This window comes from Ostrea edulis, chromosome 1, assembly GCF_947568905.1.
Source record: "Ostrea edulis chromosome 1, xbOstEdul1.1, whole genome shotgun sequence".
Classification (NCBI taxonomy): domain Eukaryota; kingdom Metazoa; phylum Mollusca; class Bivalvia; order Ostreida; family Ostreidae; genus Ostrea; species Ostrea edulis.
Genome location: NC_079164.1, coordinates 77870590 through 77886852, shown reverse-complemented (window position 1 = coordinate 77886852; position 16263 = coordinate 77870590). Strand labels below are relative to the sequence as shown.

Below are 16263 nucleotides of genomic sequence, written 5' to 3'. Positions count from 1 at the left end.
AGGGGGGATTATAGTTATCAGGTGTCTGTGGAAAAAAATATGGGGGGATGGAGTCCCCTTTATTTTTTGTAGCATTTTCCCCCTAATGTTAGTAACTAAATTATATAAAATAAGATCAATTGTGGTTAATGGTCACCATTAAAATCATCCTTTTGCTTGTTATTTTTAATTCATCTCCGATGCTCTCTCTTTCTATAAATAACTCTAAAGAATTCCAAACGTAATTTTAGAAGAGCGTACTAGCCAGTCAAAATCGCCCACGTATTCTGTGCGGTATCAGTACATAGCACTTCGTGGTATAAAACGGAAAATCCATTTTTTGTTGCAGTTTTCGGCGATAAGAGGCAATAAATGCAGTCATGTCATACATGGTTTTTAAGTTGAATGATTGTACAGTACAACGGTAGTAAATATATTAGCATCGCATATTCCCTGGAGGCTCAAAAGGCCGACACTCTCAGGGGGTGCCATTCTGTGTCATTTGAAGCTAGGTACCTTTTGTTGTTATTAGTATACAGAGGTCATAAGTCATTTACAGAAACAAGTGCCTGTGGTCAAGCCGCCGGCATTAGCAGTGACGTCATACGTCTTTCGAATATGACGTTAAAAATGGAAGACACGTGTCACGGTAGGAGTCGTGCATTTATTGAATAAAAACCTGTGGCATTTCACCTATATCTGGTGAAGTCTCTATGAGCGGAAAAAAAATCGAGCAGCATGTAAAACGACATCTAAAATTTTAAAGAATACATATGATGAAAGATAGCGACCATTACAACAGGTAGAATAGTCAATGCATGAAAACTACTACCCCGAATAAATATACCCAGTCGTATTATTTGGTTAATTTAAATACATGTATAGTGATATTATTGTAAATAATATGTTTTATGCATTTATATGTAACAATACACCGGTACATTATTTTGCTGGCTTTGTGACGTAGAATGCACTAGTACATGTGTGACGTTAGATTATCTCTTGACGTAATAAATTACTGTATGACGTTATCAGTATATTATTATTATCGTTAGACGTTTCACTTGTATTAAACGAATCATAAGAAAAGATAAGAGAAGATTCAGATAACACTTCAACATGTAAGTGCTGATATCTTTCTGTTTTGATTCGTTTTTTCTTCATCGGAACTTGGGTACTGTGAAGGGTGAAATCCGGCGTTTTTACATTAATTATGGCAGATCTAACTGTGGTAGCGGCGATTGGACATTCATGAATACATCAGAAGACTTTCAGACACGTTTTTAAAAGTTAATTCGGGTTATGTAAATCTTTGTTTAGACCAAAGTCGATTCTCTGTAACAATTCGTGGTCAAGGAGAATTAGCAGTGAGAGGCTTAGCGACATCTAATCTGTGCAAATTTCCCGAGCCCCAGACATTTGCTTTTTTGCAAATCGGGGGCAACGATGTGTTACTACATTCACCTGCAAGGATTGTAAGATACAGCATTTCTCTTACGGACTTTCTGATCCATGGTACGGGAGTCAAACACATGATTGTAGGTCAACTTATTCGTCGTGACCCCAAGAAATCACCGCTAGGATATAACGACGCGGTCGTTGAAATAAACCAGATCCTGTACTCTGCGTGTGCATCCTTACTAAATGTGACATTTTGGAAACACAAGGGATTTTGGGATAACCTCCAGTACCTTGGGCCCGAAGGAGTACATCTGTCTACAAAATCTGTTAACAATGACCCAGTACCTGTGGTCAAATACCTGAGCAGCATTAAATATGCGGTGATCAACACTTGCAGGTAACTAAGGCCAGTATATAAATTAATTAGATTATGTTGAAGTATGACATCTTCTTGCATCGCATGTAGCTCTTAAGTTTACAAATTGCAAGACAAGTTTATAGATTTTAAGAACATTTAGGTTGTGATGTAAATAATATTAATGTCATGGGTCAATGACAATACAAACATTTAAAATATATATGAAGTTGGCTCTCGAAATGCATTGAGAATAAGGATTTCTAAGTAATCGATATCATTTGTCCAAGATGTTACATATGTTGTTCATAATATACAGGTGTACGATCTCTAAGTAATTCATGTTGCTTTTTTAAAGAAATTGGTTTGCTATGTGAACTGTCAGTACATGATCTCTAAGTAATTCGTGTTACTGTTTCTAAGAAATTGGTTTGCTATGTGAGCTGCCAGTACATGATCTCTATGTAATTCGTGTTACTGTTCTAAGTTGTTAGTTCACTATGCCTCAGTACATGATCTCTAAGTAATTCATGTTACTGTTTCTAAGTTGTTAGTTCACTATGCCTCAGTACATGATCTCTAAGTAATTCATGGGACTGTTTCTAAGATGTTAGTTCACTATGCCTCAGTACATGATCTCTAAGTAATTCATGGTACTGTTTCTAAGAAATTGATTTGCTATGTGAACTGCCGGTACATGATCTCTAAGTAATTCGTGTTACTGTTTCTAAGTTGTTAGTTCACTATGCCTCAGTACATGATCTCTAAGTAATTCATGTTACTGTTTCTAAGTTGTTAGTTCACTATGCCTCAGTACATGATCTCTAAGTAATTCATGTTACTGTTTCTAAGATGTTAGTTCACTATGCCTCAGTACATGATCTCTAAGTAATTCATGGTACTGTTTCTAAGAAATTGATTTGCTATGTGAACTGCCGGTACATGATCTCTAAGTAATTCGTGTTACTGTTTCTAAGTTGTTAGTTCACTATGCCTCAGTACATGATCTCTAAGTAATTGATGTGACTGTTTCTAAGAAAATGGTTTGCTATGTGAACTGCCAGTACATGATCTCTAAGTAATTCATGTGACTGTTTCTAAGTTGTAAGTTCACTATGCCTCAGTACATGATCTCTAAGTAATTCATGTGACTGTTTCTAAGTTGTTAGTTCACTATGCCTCAGTACATGATCTCTAAGTAATTCATGGGACTGTTTCTAAGAAATTGGTTTGCTATGTGAACTGCCAGTACATGATCTCTAAGTAATTCGTGTTACTGTTTCTAAGATGTTAGTTCACTATATATCAGTACATGATCTCTAAGTAATTCATGGGACTGTTTCTAAGAAATTGGTTTCCTATATGAACTGCCAGTACATGATCTCTAAGTAATTCATGTTACTGTTTCTAAGTTGTTAGTTCACTATGCCTCAGTACATGATCTCTAAGTAATTGATGTGACTGTTTCTAAGTTGTTAGTTCATTATGCTTCAGTACATAATCTCTTATGTAATTCATGTGACTGTTTCTAAGAAATTGGTTTGCTATGTGAACTGCCAGTACATGAACTCTAAGTAATTCATGTTACTGTTTCTAAGTTGTTAGTTCACTATGTCTCAGTACATGATCTCTAAGTAATTCGTGTTACTGTTTCTAAGTTGTTAGTTCACTATGTCTCAGTACATGATCTCTAAGTAATTCATGTTACTGTTTCTAAGTTGTTAGTTCACTATGCCTCAGTACATGATCTCTAAGTAATTCATGTTACTGTTTCTAAGTTGTTAGTTCACTATGCCTCAGTACATGATCTCTAAGTAATTCATATTACTGTTTCTAAGATGTTAGTTCACTATATCTCAGTACATAATCGCTAAGTAATTCATGGTACTGTTTCTAAGAAATTGGTTTACTATGTGAACTGCCAGTACATGATCTCTAAGTATTTCTTATAACTGTTTCTAAGAATGTGGTTTGCTATGTGATCTGACAATTCATGATATAAGTAAGTACTGTTTCCAATATGTTAGTTCACTATGTCTCGGTACATGATCTATAAGTAATTCATACTACTGTTTCTAAGATTAGTTCACTATGTCTCAGTACTATATCTCAAGTTATTCCTGTTACTGTTTAAATAAAAAATGGTTTACTAGGTACCAGCATATGATATGTTCTTTTAGTAATCGGGGTTACTGTTTCTAAGTAATTGGTTATTTTGTGGACTGCCAATACGAGCTGTTTAAGTAATTACAGGCATCGAATCTAAAATGTAATATCATGTAATTGTAGCAGGGGCTATTTTCCTTATAATTTTGAATTCATACATACATTTTAACTATAATAATAGTTGCATTTTCCTCAGTTGTAACCATGCCGAGGAAGCGGCCAGCCGCACACGAGTCTGCCAAACAAAATCAAAAAGAACGAAAATTGATAACCAGTCGGCGAAAGCAGTCAATCAGCCACTAAACATCGATTACGAGAAATTAGCTGCAGATATTTTGAAACGGCAAAATGACAGCAAGAATCAAAACCATGTAGAAACGGAGGAATCAGCAGAGTCAACTGTAGCTCAGTCCTCTGGCACTGTGGATTAGCCGAATAGTCCTGACACTAGCAATAACATCTCTACTTTAATTAACCAAATATTTAATACAGAGAGCTTTCAGGGAAGCTCCATACTTGGCCAAACAACCAACACACGTTCCATGCCAGCTTTGCACATTTGACACCGATAGCATGCGACTTAATACAAGCCTCTCTCAACCCTGCTACAAAAAGGCATATCTACATACATGGGATAAGCTGTGTCATTGGTCAGCATCAAAGCTTACTCTCCCATTACAAATCTCTACAATTTGTAACTTTTTGGCTCACCTATATGAAAACAATTATTCGGCAAGCACGTTAGCATCACAGGTTTCCGCCATTTCATTTCTTCATAAAATTTTAAACTTGCCAAACCCATTTTCTAGTACAAAAATTGTTAAAAGGCTGTCAAAAATCATGTCATGGGGCAGACTCGCGATTCCCAATAACAGGAAATTCTCACGAAACTCATCAATGCCATACATCATACATGCTCCAATTTTCTTCACCGTGTTTTATTGAAAGCATTGTTTCTCACTGCCTTTTTCGGATTTTTCATACTAGGGGAATTAGTTACGAAGTCAAAACAGGCTATAGTTCAAGTAATACAAAGGTCAGACGTCCATTTCGAAGCAAAAGAAGAGAAGTTAACCAGTGTAAGCTTAATTTTACGTCATGCAAAAACTATGCAAGCTGACCAATCAATTACTATATGCTTAGAGGTCCAGCCTGACAAGGAATTCTGTCCAGTTTTTGCTCTCTTTCACTATTTCCGTAAATTCAAACATTCAAGTGGTCCCCTTTTTCAGTTTATTAACGGGGCCCCAGTTTTACATTCATTTGTTTCAAAACAATTAGAGGCAGCTATTTCATTCATGGGTTTGAATCCAAAATTGTACAAAGGTCACAGTTTTCGAATCGGAGCAGCAACACATGCAGCTAGGTTAGGTTTTTCTGAAAACGCGATACAGCGAATGGGTCGATGGAAGTCCGATGCTGTTAAGAGATATATAAGGACGGGTTCTTTTACTCTTTTAATCTAATGAGTCAGATTATGTCTGTCATATTCCCCTGTAGGTGTCACTAGATCACTCAACATTAGATGGGTCAGATTATGTCTGTCATCCTCCCATGCAGAGACCGTCTTCATATCAACATTAGATGGGTCAGATTATGTCTGCCATCCTCCCATAGACCGTCTTCAGATCAACATTAGATGGGTCAGATTATGTCTGCCATCCTCCCATAGACCGTCTTTATATCAACATTAGATGGGTCAGATTATGTCTGCCATCATTCTATGACTCTTAGTATATGTAAGTTATTAGTGATGAGTAGGCCAGATTATGTCTGCTACTTTCTCCGACAGCTGTGCTGCTAGTATACATGTACTCCTGTATGTGCTAAATAGGTGACACTGATGTAATCCAGGTCATAGAATCAGGAGTTTTGCTGGCTATTTGAAATTGTATAAGTATTCTGTTGTGTTATGTATTATTGAATTTCCTTTTCTCAAGATTTTCTGATATCAAAGAGGATTTTCTTTCCTCTGGCATGTTTATATGTTGTTTCCCTTGGGTGGCGGAAAATCCAATGTTTATTGGATTTTGGTGGCCTATTGTTTGTTGCCACCTTATTTTTCATCATAGTGATTATAATTTTCACACTATATCTTAACATGTAACTTTGGGAGATCCTAAACCAAGTCTATGTACAATTTGATAAGAAAGTAGGATCTCCCTAATTGTTTATCTTGATATCTTCTTGTCATTAATAAATGACAGTTTTACAACTACAATAATTACTTGTTTGTTGAGATGAAAAATAACTAGCTGCGGGAAACATGTTTTAACTTCTAGATTTATCATATAGAAGGCATAAAGTGATATTATTGTAAATAATATGTTTTATGCATTTATATGTAACAATACACCGGTACATTATTTTGCTGGCTTTGTGACGTAACAATGCACTAGTACATGTGTGACGTTAGATTACCTCTTGACGTAATAAATTACTGTATGACGTTATCAGTATATTGTTATTATCGTTAGACGTTTCACTTGTATTAAACGAATCATAAGAAAAGATACCCACCGCCACCCCTTCAACCATCCTGCTGTATATATTTTACACGTTGTCATTTGGCTATAGTTGTGGCCTATTGTTTGTAGCCACCTTATTTTTCATCATAGTGATTATAATTTTCACACTATATCTTAACATGTAACTTTGGGAGATCCTAAACCAAGTCTATGTACAATTTGATAAGAAAGTAGGATCTCCCTAATTGTTTATCTTGATATCTTCTTGTCATTAATAAATGACAGTTTTACAACTACAATAATTACTTGTTTGTTGAGATGAAAAATAACTAGCTGCGGGAAACATGTTTTAACTTCTAGATTTATCATATAGAAGGCATGAATGCTATTTCCATGATCATTGTTCGGTATCTTTACTTTTTCATTGAAGAAAAGCATGTATTTAAATCCAATTTGTTAAACAATTTGTTAAATAAGGAAGTGCTGTAAGAGGATCTAAATATTCTAGTAATAAATATTACCACAGGTCAACATTAATTGTGAATTAATGTGGATACAACGTTATATTAATTTTGTTCTTGTTGGTTTGTTTTTTGTTTTGTTTGTTTGGGAGGGGGGTTGGCTGTTTTCCGCCACACACAACAATTTTTCTAGCTGCAGAACTGTAGCTCTCTGAAAAAATATTTTGACGGAACAGAGAGCTACAGTTCCACCCTTAATAACAAGAGGCCCATGGGCCACATCGCTCACCTGAGTCACCTTGGTCCATATCAGAAGATTTTCCATATCTATTTGCATGTAAAACCGTAGTCCCTATTATGGGCCTAAACCTAACCCTGGAGGCCATGGTTTTTGCAAACTTGAATCTACACTATGTCAGAAAGCTTTCATGTAAATATGAACTTCTTTGGCCCAATGGTTCTTGAGAAGAAGATTTTTAAAGATTTTCCCTATATATTTTTATGTAAAACTTTGATCCCCTATTGTGGCCCCATCCTACCCCAGGGGGGCATGATTTCAACAAACCTGAATCTGAACTATATCAGAAAGCTTTCATATAAATCTCAGCTTTTCTGGCTTAGTGGTTCTGGGAAGAAGATTTTTAAAGATTTTTCCTATATATTTGTATGTAAAACTTTGACCCCCCATTGTGGCCCCATCCGACCCCCGGGGGCCATGATCTTAGCAATTTATAATCTGCACTATATCAGGAAGCTTTCATATAAATCTCAGCTTTTCTGGCTCAGTGGTTCTTGAGAAGAAGATTTTAAAAGATTTTTCCTATAAATTTGTATGTGAAACTTTGATGCCCCCCTTGAGGCCCCATTCAATCCCCGGGGTCCATGATTTTAACGAACTTGAATCTGCACTATATAAAAAAAAACACCAAAAAAAACAAACATTAAAAAAAAACAAAAAAACCACAACAACTTTGACCCCCTATTGTGGCCCCATCCGACCTCCGGGGGCCATGATTTTAACAATTTAGAATCTGCATTATATAAGGAAGCTTTCATATAAATCTCAGCTATTCTGGCTCAGTGGTTCTTGAGAAGAAGATTTTTAAAGATTTTCCCTATATATTTGTATGTAAAACTTTGATCCCCTATTGTGGCCCCATCCGACCCCCCGGGGGCCATGATTTTAACAATTTAGAATCTGCATTATATAAGGAAGCTTTCATATAAATCTCAGCTTTTCTGGCTCAGTGGTTCTTGAGAAGAAGATTTTTAAAGATTTTCCCTATATATTTGTATGTAAAACTTTGACCCCCTATTGTGGCCCCATCCGACCCCCGGGGGCCATGATTTTAAATATTTAGAATCTGCATTATATAAGGAAGCTTTCATATAAATCTCAGCTTTTCTGGCTCTGTGGTTCTTGAGAAGAAGATTTTTAAAGATTTTCCCTATATATTTGTATGTAAAACTTTGATCCCCTATTGTGGCCCCATCCGACCCCCGGGGGCCATGATTTTAACAATTTAGAATCTGCACTACCTAATAGAGCTTATCTATAAATTTCATCTTTTCTGGCCCAGTGGTTCTTGAGAAGAAGATTTTTTAATGACCCTACCCTATTTTTACCTTTTCTTGATTATCTCCCCTTGGAAGGTGGCCTGGCCCTTTATTTTAACAATTTAGAATTCCCTTTACCTAAGAATGTTTTGTGCCAACTTTGATTGAAATTGGCCCAGTGGTTGTTGAGAAGAAGTTGAAAATGTGAAAAGTTTACAGACGGACAGACGGACGGACAGACGGACGCCGGAATAGGCCTTTCCGATAACGTGAGTTATCTCTCTTTGTATTCTTACATTTAGTGTGAATATGACAACTTCCGGGTAGTAACACACTCAGGCTGCGCATATATTACATAAGAGTTATATTAGTATGGGTGTTGTTCAAAATCGTAAACAGTTGAAATCATTTATACGAGAGAGTAAGAAAATGTTAATGGAAACAAAAACGAATTTCTTGATCGAGTCGGCTGTGATTTTTCGGGGGGGGTGGGTGGGGTTAAAAACTGAATTGGAAATCACGCAGACTTTCATTTGTTTACATATGTCTCCAATAACGACTGACATAATTATTTTGTATGAAATCAGAACAGAACTTCTGATTCTCAAGAGATGATGGTATCTCATCAACTCAAAGCTCGGGTTTTTACGAGGATCGACACGTGCAAAGATCTTGCATAACATGCCCCCCCCCCCCTCTCAAAAAAAAAAATCAATTACATTAGGAAATCAACGCTCTCATTGTTTTATCAGCGCAAAAATTATTCCACCACTACCAATCGATTCTTTCAAAAATAAACCAGATAGCAATGTTTGGGTAACTTTCTCCAAAGTACCTGGACGTGTTTATTCTGTGTGCAAATCATTTGTACACTGCAGCATGAGGCTGGAATTGTTTTAAAATATCAACTGATATGTTTAAAATGCAGAAAAATAGGTAATTAAATAAAAAAAATTAATTAATTTTATTCAATATTGCTCGATTGAAATAAATTATTTTTCATAGACCTGTGTGGTCCGCCGGGGGGGGGGGGGTATATTCTCAAATGTACTTTCTGGGGGAAGGTAAGTTTAACCCCCAATAGAATGCTTTTGACGTCTCTGTATCTTCCCTCTTTTATTCGTTTTAGCCCCCTTGAAATGTAAGTGATTATATATAGGCACGTATCGTGTCATAACAGAAATTGCAATGACAGATTTAGATCCCCCTTTTCGCCACAAATTTACAAAATAATTTGAGTAAAACTCCAAATATTTTACCCCAAATGGCTGTATTTACAGGTACACACTCTTGCCGACTATAAATTCAGGGCGTTCAATTATAAGTTATTTTATTTTCAAAACAATTGTATGTGTAAATGTCAGTTTAAAAATGGTTTGTGACGATGAATTTCTTTATGGTTATACTTGTATTTGAAACTGTATAAAATTTGTGAGTAGTCAGCTGGAAATCTGTCAGTGGACTCTCACTTACAAGTACAGGCTGGGATAAATTTTACTCGCCAATCAAAGAGATGGACATTTTCAAAATCCAGAGGTGCCAGTCCGACATACCAAGACGTTCATCGTGGCAGAACTGTTATCGCTGAATGTACTACTTTGATATTGAACAAGTAACTTCTGATATTTTATTATAAATCTGACTATTGAAACACGGGCTAAAGATCCTGATGAAATGTATGCAATATATAATATATACTAATTTCAGTCATAAAACACGTAAAATCCTGGAAAGTGGGAGGGGGAAGGGTAGTTAGAATAATCTAACTGCGTCTCATGACAGGCCCGCCGTAGGAAATTACATCACTTTAACGATAGAACATTCTATCGGGGAGGGGGGGGGGGGGTCCTCTACTTACAACATTAATTTTCTATTATTTTTACATGCAAAGTTGGTTATTTTCACGTGTATGAAGTAAACTTATGCATTGGGATTTTTTATTAACGTTAACATATTTGTTGGCATGATTACTGTTAAATTATACAGCAATATCTTTGCGGTCTTCTGCACTGTTGATAATGACGCTTCTCGAATATACTACCCGGAAGTCTTAAACTACTGTTACGCAAGGGCACTACGTTCCGGATCAAGGAAAGATAACTCATGTTTTCGGATTGGCCTATACGGGTGATCAGAAAAGCTCACTTGAGCTTTCAGCTCAGGTGAGCTAAAAACCTTCGATTTACGGCGCACAAAAAGCTGCGCACAATTGAGGCCTGATATCGTTGTATTCTTGTGTTGCTGTCTCATAAATTTAATATCAAAAAATTCTTAACATATTTTCCTACTATAGCTGTGTCCAAACATACCTTCAAATATTCATTAAAGCCCCATACGACCCGAAAACTCCCAGCTTCAAATAATTTCGTTTGTTGACGTAGCCATTTTAGATTTTTAAAAAAGCGACCTTGACATCGGAACCATCAGAGTATATTTTTTTTTCAATAATTATAAAATTGAATTCTCTAAATTAATGGGAGTTTAAACAGGAAAAATATACAAATTCATGCCATATTATGATTACATTTAAATATTAGTCGATGTGTTTCCTGTTTAAATGTGAATCTCAGTTCATTATTTAACACTTCCGTGATGCTTTATTCTCGTGTTGGCTTTTAAAATTCTTGGTATTTGAATAATTTTGAATAGACAAGGAATCTATTTTGAAAGAGTTATCTCCTTACACTAGGTCAGGGATACGAGATGGGGTAAGTAGACGTGTTTATCTAATTACTATGTTTAGTTTCATACATATGTATTTATGTCGGTTGACTACTATGGTAGAATTAGACAAAACACATATTGAGGACGCCCCTGATTGAGGAATAAGAAACGGTCATTTATTCAATAGATAAATGACAAAGTAATAAGCCAAATAGCAATGGTAAATCACAACTAAAAAATTGGGACAGTACATAAAAAATAAGGTCAAATTTGACTAGCAGCAACCCCAATAAACAGTATAATGCAATGTGACTAAATGCATAGGTAAGGTTTGACTAGTAGTGCAAAGTAGCAAAAATAAACAACTGATATGCAAAACAGTATGTCCCTGAGTCATTGCTGTGACAAACCTAATCAAAGATCTACAGGTAAAGGGGGACAAACAAACATATGTACAGAAAAAATACAATATGGTTGAGTCATTGCTGTGACAAAACTGAATACAAAATATACAGGTAAAGGTGAACAAAACACCTATATGTACACAAAAAACATACAAGATGGGGTGTCATAGGCCACCGCAACAAGACAACATAGTGAACACATAAAGAACCTAAAAACCTGGCTTGTTAATCTCGCTACATAGGGATGCATGCATTAAGAAAATCATAACCCTACTTGGATTAATTAAGGAATGACTTTAATTCTGGGGCAAGTTATACGAGTATAACCTGATTTGGGTCAGTTTACGCTTTATAATCCGCAAAGCGGATTATAAAAAAGCCTAAACTGACCCAAACCAGGTTATACTCGTATAACTTGCCCCAGAATTAAAGTCGTTCCTTATAATTTAATGTAGGAGACAAAGATACTAACCTTCGTTTATCAAAATGTACATAAACTCGGAAAAATACAAGTCAACTGAGCCGCGCAATGATTCACTTAGCAACAACGACGAAGCGTCTACATGTAGCTATAGAAGGTCGCCATCTTAACTCGTTGTCAATTTGTCTTAGTTCAACAGAGCCTAGCCTATTTATTAAATTATTGTATCGAAGGCGAAGTTTGTCATGACAGAAAATATGTGTAGACTATGCATGCAATGCGTATTTCGCTGCCCTTTAGAGATCGACTTTGAAGTCGCTCATCTCCGACAGATTGAGAAAATACGGGAAATTGCCGCATTACTTAGTCCTAGATCTATCCAATATAAGTCTTCAAATATCAGAAAATGCAATAATTTGCGACTTTTAACTCTGTGAAAAATTCTGCTACATGAAAACTTATCCTTGCATGCAAAGTTGTTACTAATAGTAAATCCAACACAAGAAAATATGTAAGCAAGTGACAAATCGTGATCCACATGTCAATGTGATTGACGTCATGTGGTAAAATGTGACGTATGATTTTTTTTGTTTGTTTTGTTGAAAGGCGGATCAGCAATGACCCCCCCCCCCCCTTTCCCAGTGAGAAATGTATTTGAAAATGAACAGGACAATTCTTACTTGCTAAATCATTAATTCGAATATAATATCTTTGTTTTAATCTATTTTAAAATTATTCCATCATCATACAGAGAAAGATGATAATATAATATAATCATAACGACCCCAGAATTGTGCAAAATGCTGACTTTAAACTGTAGCGTCAGTTTATTTGTCAATAGCCTACTTTGGTTTAGAACTTGATCGTACTCAGTACATGCTCTCGTGTATCGAATCAGTTTGGAGACAAAAACGTCATATGTAGGTAATGATGGAATATCGCTATATGAATATGGGAAACTGGAGATGGAAAAGTTGTATTTTTATCTGGTATTGACTTAACAATGCAATATTAAGTACAGGAAAGATTTTATTGTAGATGTTTCAATTATCACGAATGACACAGAGAACCGTCACAACGTTGTCGTATGGTCTTTTACAAAAAAAATTTCAGTCCATATATATATATATATATATATATATATATATATATATATATTGATTGTACATGTACACGCACGTGCATGACATGTAAGGTCTATAGCCATGTATCCTATTTTGTTTTATATCTTTCAGTACTTTGATGAAAATACCTGAAATCACAAGGGCCGTTGGAAATGCCGTGATTGTGGATCCTCTAACCGCTGGGAGTGCACGCGATCCAGCCGACCCACAAGACCGCCGCTCCGATGGTCAGATAGGTGCAACTGTGACCATCACCTGTCTCACCTCCATTTGCTTCGTCCTCGTCGCAGTATTTTGTCGTGAGCGCTCCGAAAATGAATTTGCATTTATCGCCTTTTTAGTGATCATATTAGTAATCGTTTTAATCGCCATATTTGCTATTCTATGGATATCTGTTGTTGCTCATCGTAATACGGATACCTGGTATCGATATGATACAAGAGAACAAAAAGACGGACTAAAAATTGCCATTACATTCCTATGGGTTTTCGGTATGGCTTCTGTTGTTGGAGAGGCTTTAGAAATGACGACAAACATAAGTTGCTTAGATTTTAATCACAAGATAAATACCACCGGATACAAGGTTAGATGGTACTTGATTTGCAGTAATCTGACCACTATTTTATTCTGCTGTATCCAGATAACTTTCGTGAGTTACTTCATTCATTACAATTTCGGAAATTATATCTCCATAAACTATGGCTTTCTGATCACGCTAATGACGAATGCTGTGTTGTGGTTCATCTCTGAAGAGAAAAAAATAGCAGAATATTACGAAAAAGATTCCAACACACATGTAAACAGGTCACAAGATCCTTGCTTTTGGGGATCAAATATTACAAGATATGTCGCGTCTAATCTGAACCCTTACCTTTCACCAGCGAACATCGAGTTCTTTTTGCTCTCCTCCGGATTAATCCTGGGAATGATGCCAAAACGTTCTGAAAGCAATGCTCCACATGAGGACGACCGGTGGTCGTCTGATGAAATGGTTCCAATCCTACATTCATCAGAAAGACGAACATCTGCAGACAGGATCCACCAACATCTCCACCCTGTTACTTACCTTAGTTTCATTATTGTAGTCATTATTGTCAATCTAACACTTATTACAGGCAATGTGATATTCGTCTTTGTTCAACCAGAGATGTTTTCTACGTGGATATCCATTGACACATGCTACAAAGTTATCATGACAATAGTGATAATGCTCATCTATTATCACATCCATATTATGGGTAACATTGAGCCAGGAAATTACTATCTTAAGCCAGGCCAGTACATACTTCTTATCTCTACAACAGGCACTGTAGCCGTCTGTATGTTCGGAATGATCGGGGGTATCCAAATCCTCCCAACACTTGCAGGAACTATCTATATAGCAGGCAATTGTTTGGACATTTACGTGGCTTTCTCACAAACTACTTTGTTGATACATTTAGAAAGAGTTAACCGACTTCAATTTAAAGGCAACCACATTCCTACCGAAATTCTCTGCTTTTTTATGGCTTCCTGCAACATCTCATATTGGATAATAGACAGTTTTGTTGATGCCCGTTATGCAGAGTCAAAATACATCAAGGGCCCGATATTTGAAAACTGGGATCATTTACAAAAGTTACTAGCACCATTGTTAATTTTTTACCGTTTCCACACATTTCTTGATTGGTACATACTATACTGTAAATTCAAAAGAATGCATACTTTTTATTAGGTAGTGTTACTAAGTAGACTAAATATCTCGTTCCCACATACACGTCATAATCCAGAAAATAAGTACTAGGGGCGGGTCTTTTTCACATTGGTTTCCACCTCAGTAATCGGGTAGCAACTTTACTTTATGTTCTCTGTACATATATTATAATTATCAATGGTGAAAGATGCATGAAGATAGATTAACTATTAATAAAAACGTCAATTTCTTTACAGGACAATCTATTCAGTTAACTTTTGGGCGATACGTCCACGTACGAAAGAGATCGACGCACTAGTGACGTTGTTTTGAAGTGCCGATATAAAAATGTAGCATCGTGAAACTTTCTAGATAACTTTAAAACTTAATGATTAAATGAAATGAATGTGCAAATTTAATATAACTGTATCATAAAGTTCTATTGAAAGCATATGTAAACAGACTATAGTAAACGTCTTTGCTTTTGTTTAATGTACAATATGGTTTTCATTTGTAATGTTCGGCCAAAAGGTCTTGGGAGTTTGGTACTGTCGCGAAATACAGTAAGTATGGGCAGTGACTGCAAGGAAGGTGAAGATAACGAAGGGTGATGAATCTCATAACTCCTAGAAGGAACATAAAATAAAGAGTTGGGCAAACACGGACCCCTGGACATACCAGAGGTGGGATCAGGTGTCTAGGAGGATTAAGTATCCCCTGTCGACCGGTCAAACCCGTCGTGAGCCCGATGTCTTGATCAGGTACACGGTGTAATCCATAGTCAAAATCAGTGTGCCTTGGCCTAACAATTGGCATGAAACACATCAGACAGCATTTTACCCAATGGTAGTAATTTAAAAAACCAGACTATAGGAACTATTCAGTATCAGGAGATAAACAATTACTTCATGGGGGGGGGGGGGGGTTCGTCATTTGAATGGAACATTGAATGATTGTTTTCATCTTGGAGGTGGGTGGCTGGGTATAACGGGAATTTGAACTTTAGCTAATGTCAAAGATAACATAAATGCCAAGGAATATATTGGTCTGTTTAGCTAGACAATTTCCAGTTGACCAAAATATCTTTCTGGACGATAATACTCCCATATAAAAGGCTATTCAGAGAAAGACTAAATGCCAAACAACACTGTAATTACAACATCTTGGTTTGTACAGTTTCCTTCCCTCAGTATTAAGGAGACCATTTAGTCAAAAATTAAAAGAACACTGGAAACCCGTGCTGAATTTATTAACACCAAACATCTTCTGGAGGAAATTCGGACCGCATGGGAAAATATACTACATGTACATGTATCTCTTAAATTGAGGACCTGTATTGTTAATAACACAATCACGAGTAGGGTAACTAATATGGAATTTACCAAATATATCGTACCGAATGCTTTTGTTTACATTTCATTATATTAATAACAGTTATTGATAGTTACTACATTAATAAGGAGTCAGAATTTAAATTGTATGAATGTTAAATAGTTGGTATAACAGATAATGGGTCTGGGCTTAGGTATATCGAGGTGTAAACCTTGCGTCTGCCCGCTTCATTGATGACAAGGATGATGGTTTTTCGGTC

The 16263-nt window shown here is 36.2% G+C and overlaps 1 protein-coding gene across 1 annotated transcript; it reads left to right on the top strand.

Moving 5' to 3' along the window:
• Nucleotides 1-11000: 11000 nt before the first annotated feature.
• Nucleotides 11001-14923, top strand: LOC125680346 (uncharacterized). Its single transcript, XM_056161444.1, has 2 exons — nucleotides 11001-11095; nucleotides 13112-14923. Exons 1-2 carry the CDS (start codon nucleotides 11091-11093, stop codon nucleotides 14712-14714), a joined length of 1608 nt encoding a protein of 535 aa, XP_056017419.1. The 5' UTR covers nucleotides 11001-11090; the 3' UTR covers nucleotides 14715-14923.
• The last annotated feature ends 1340 nt before the right edge of the window (nucleotides 14924-16263 follow it).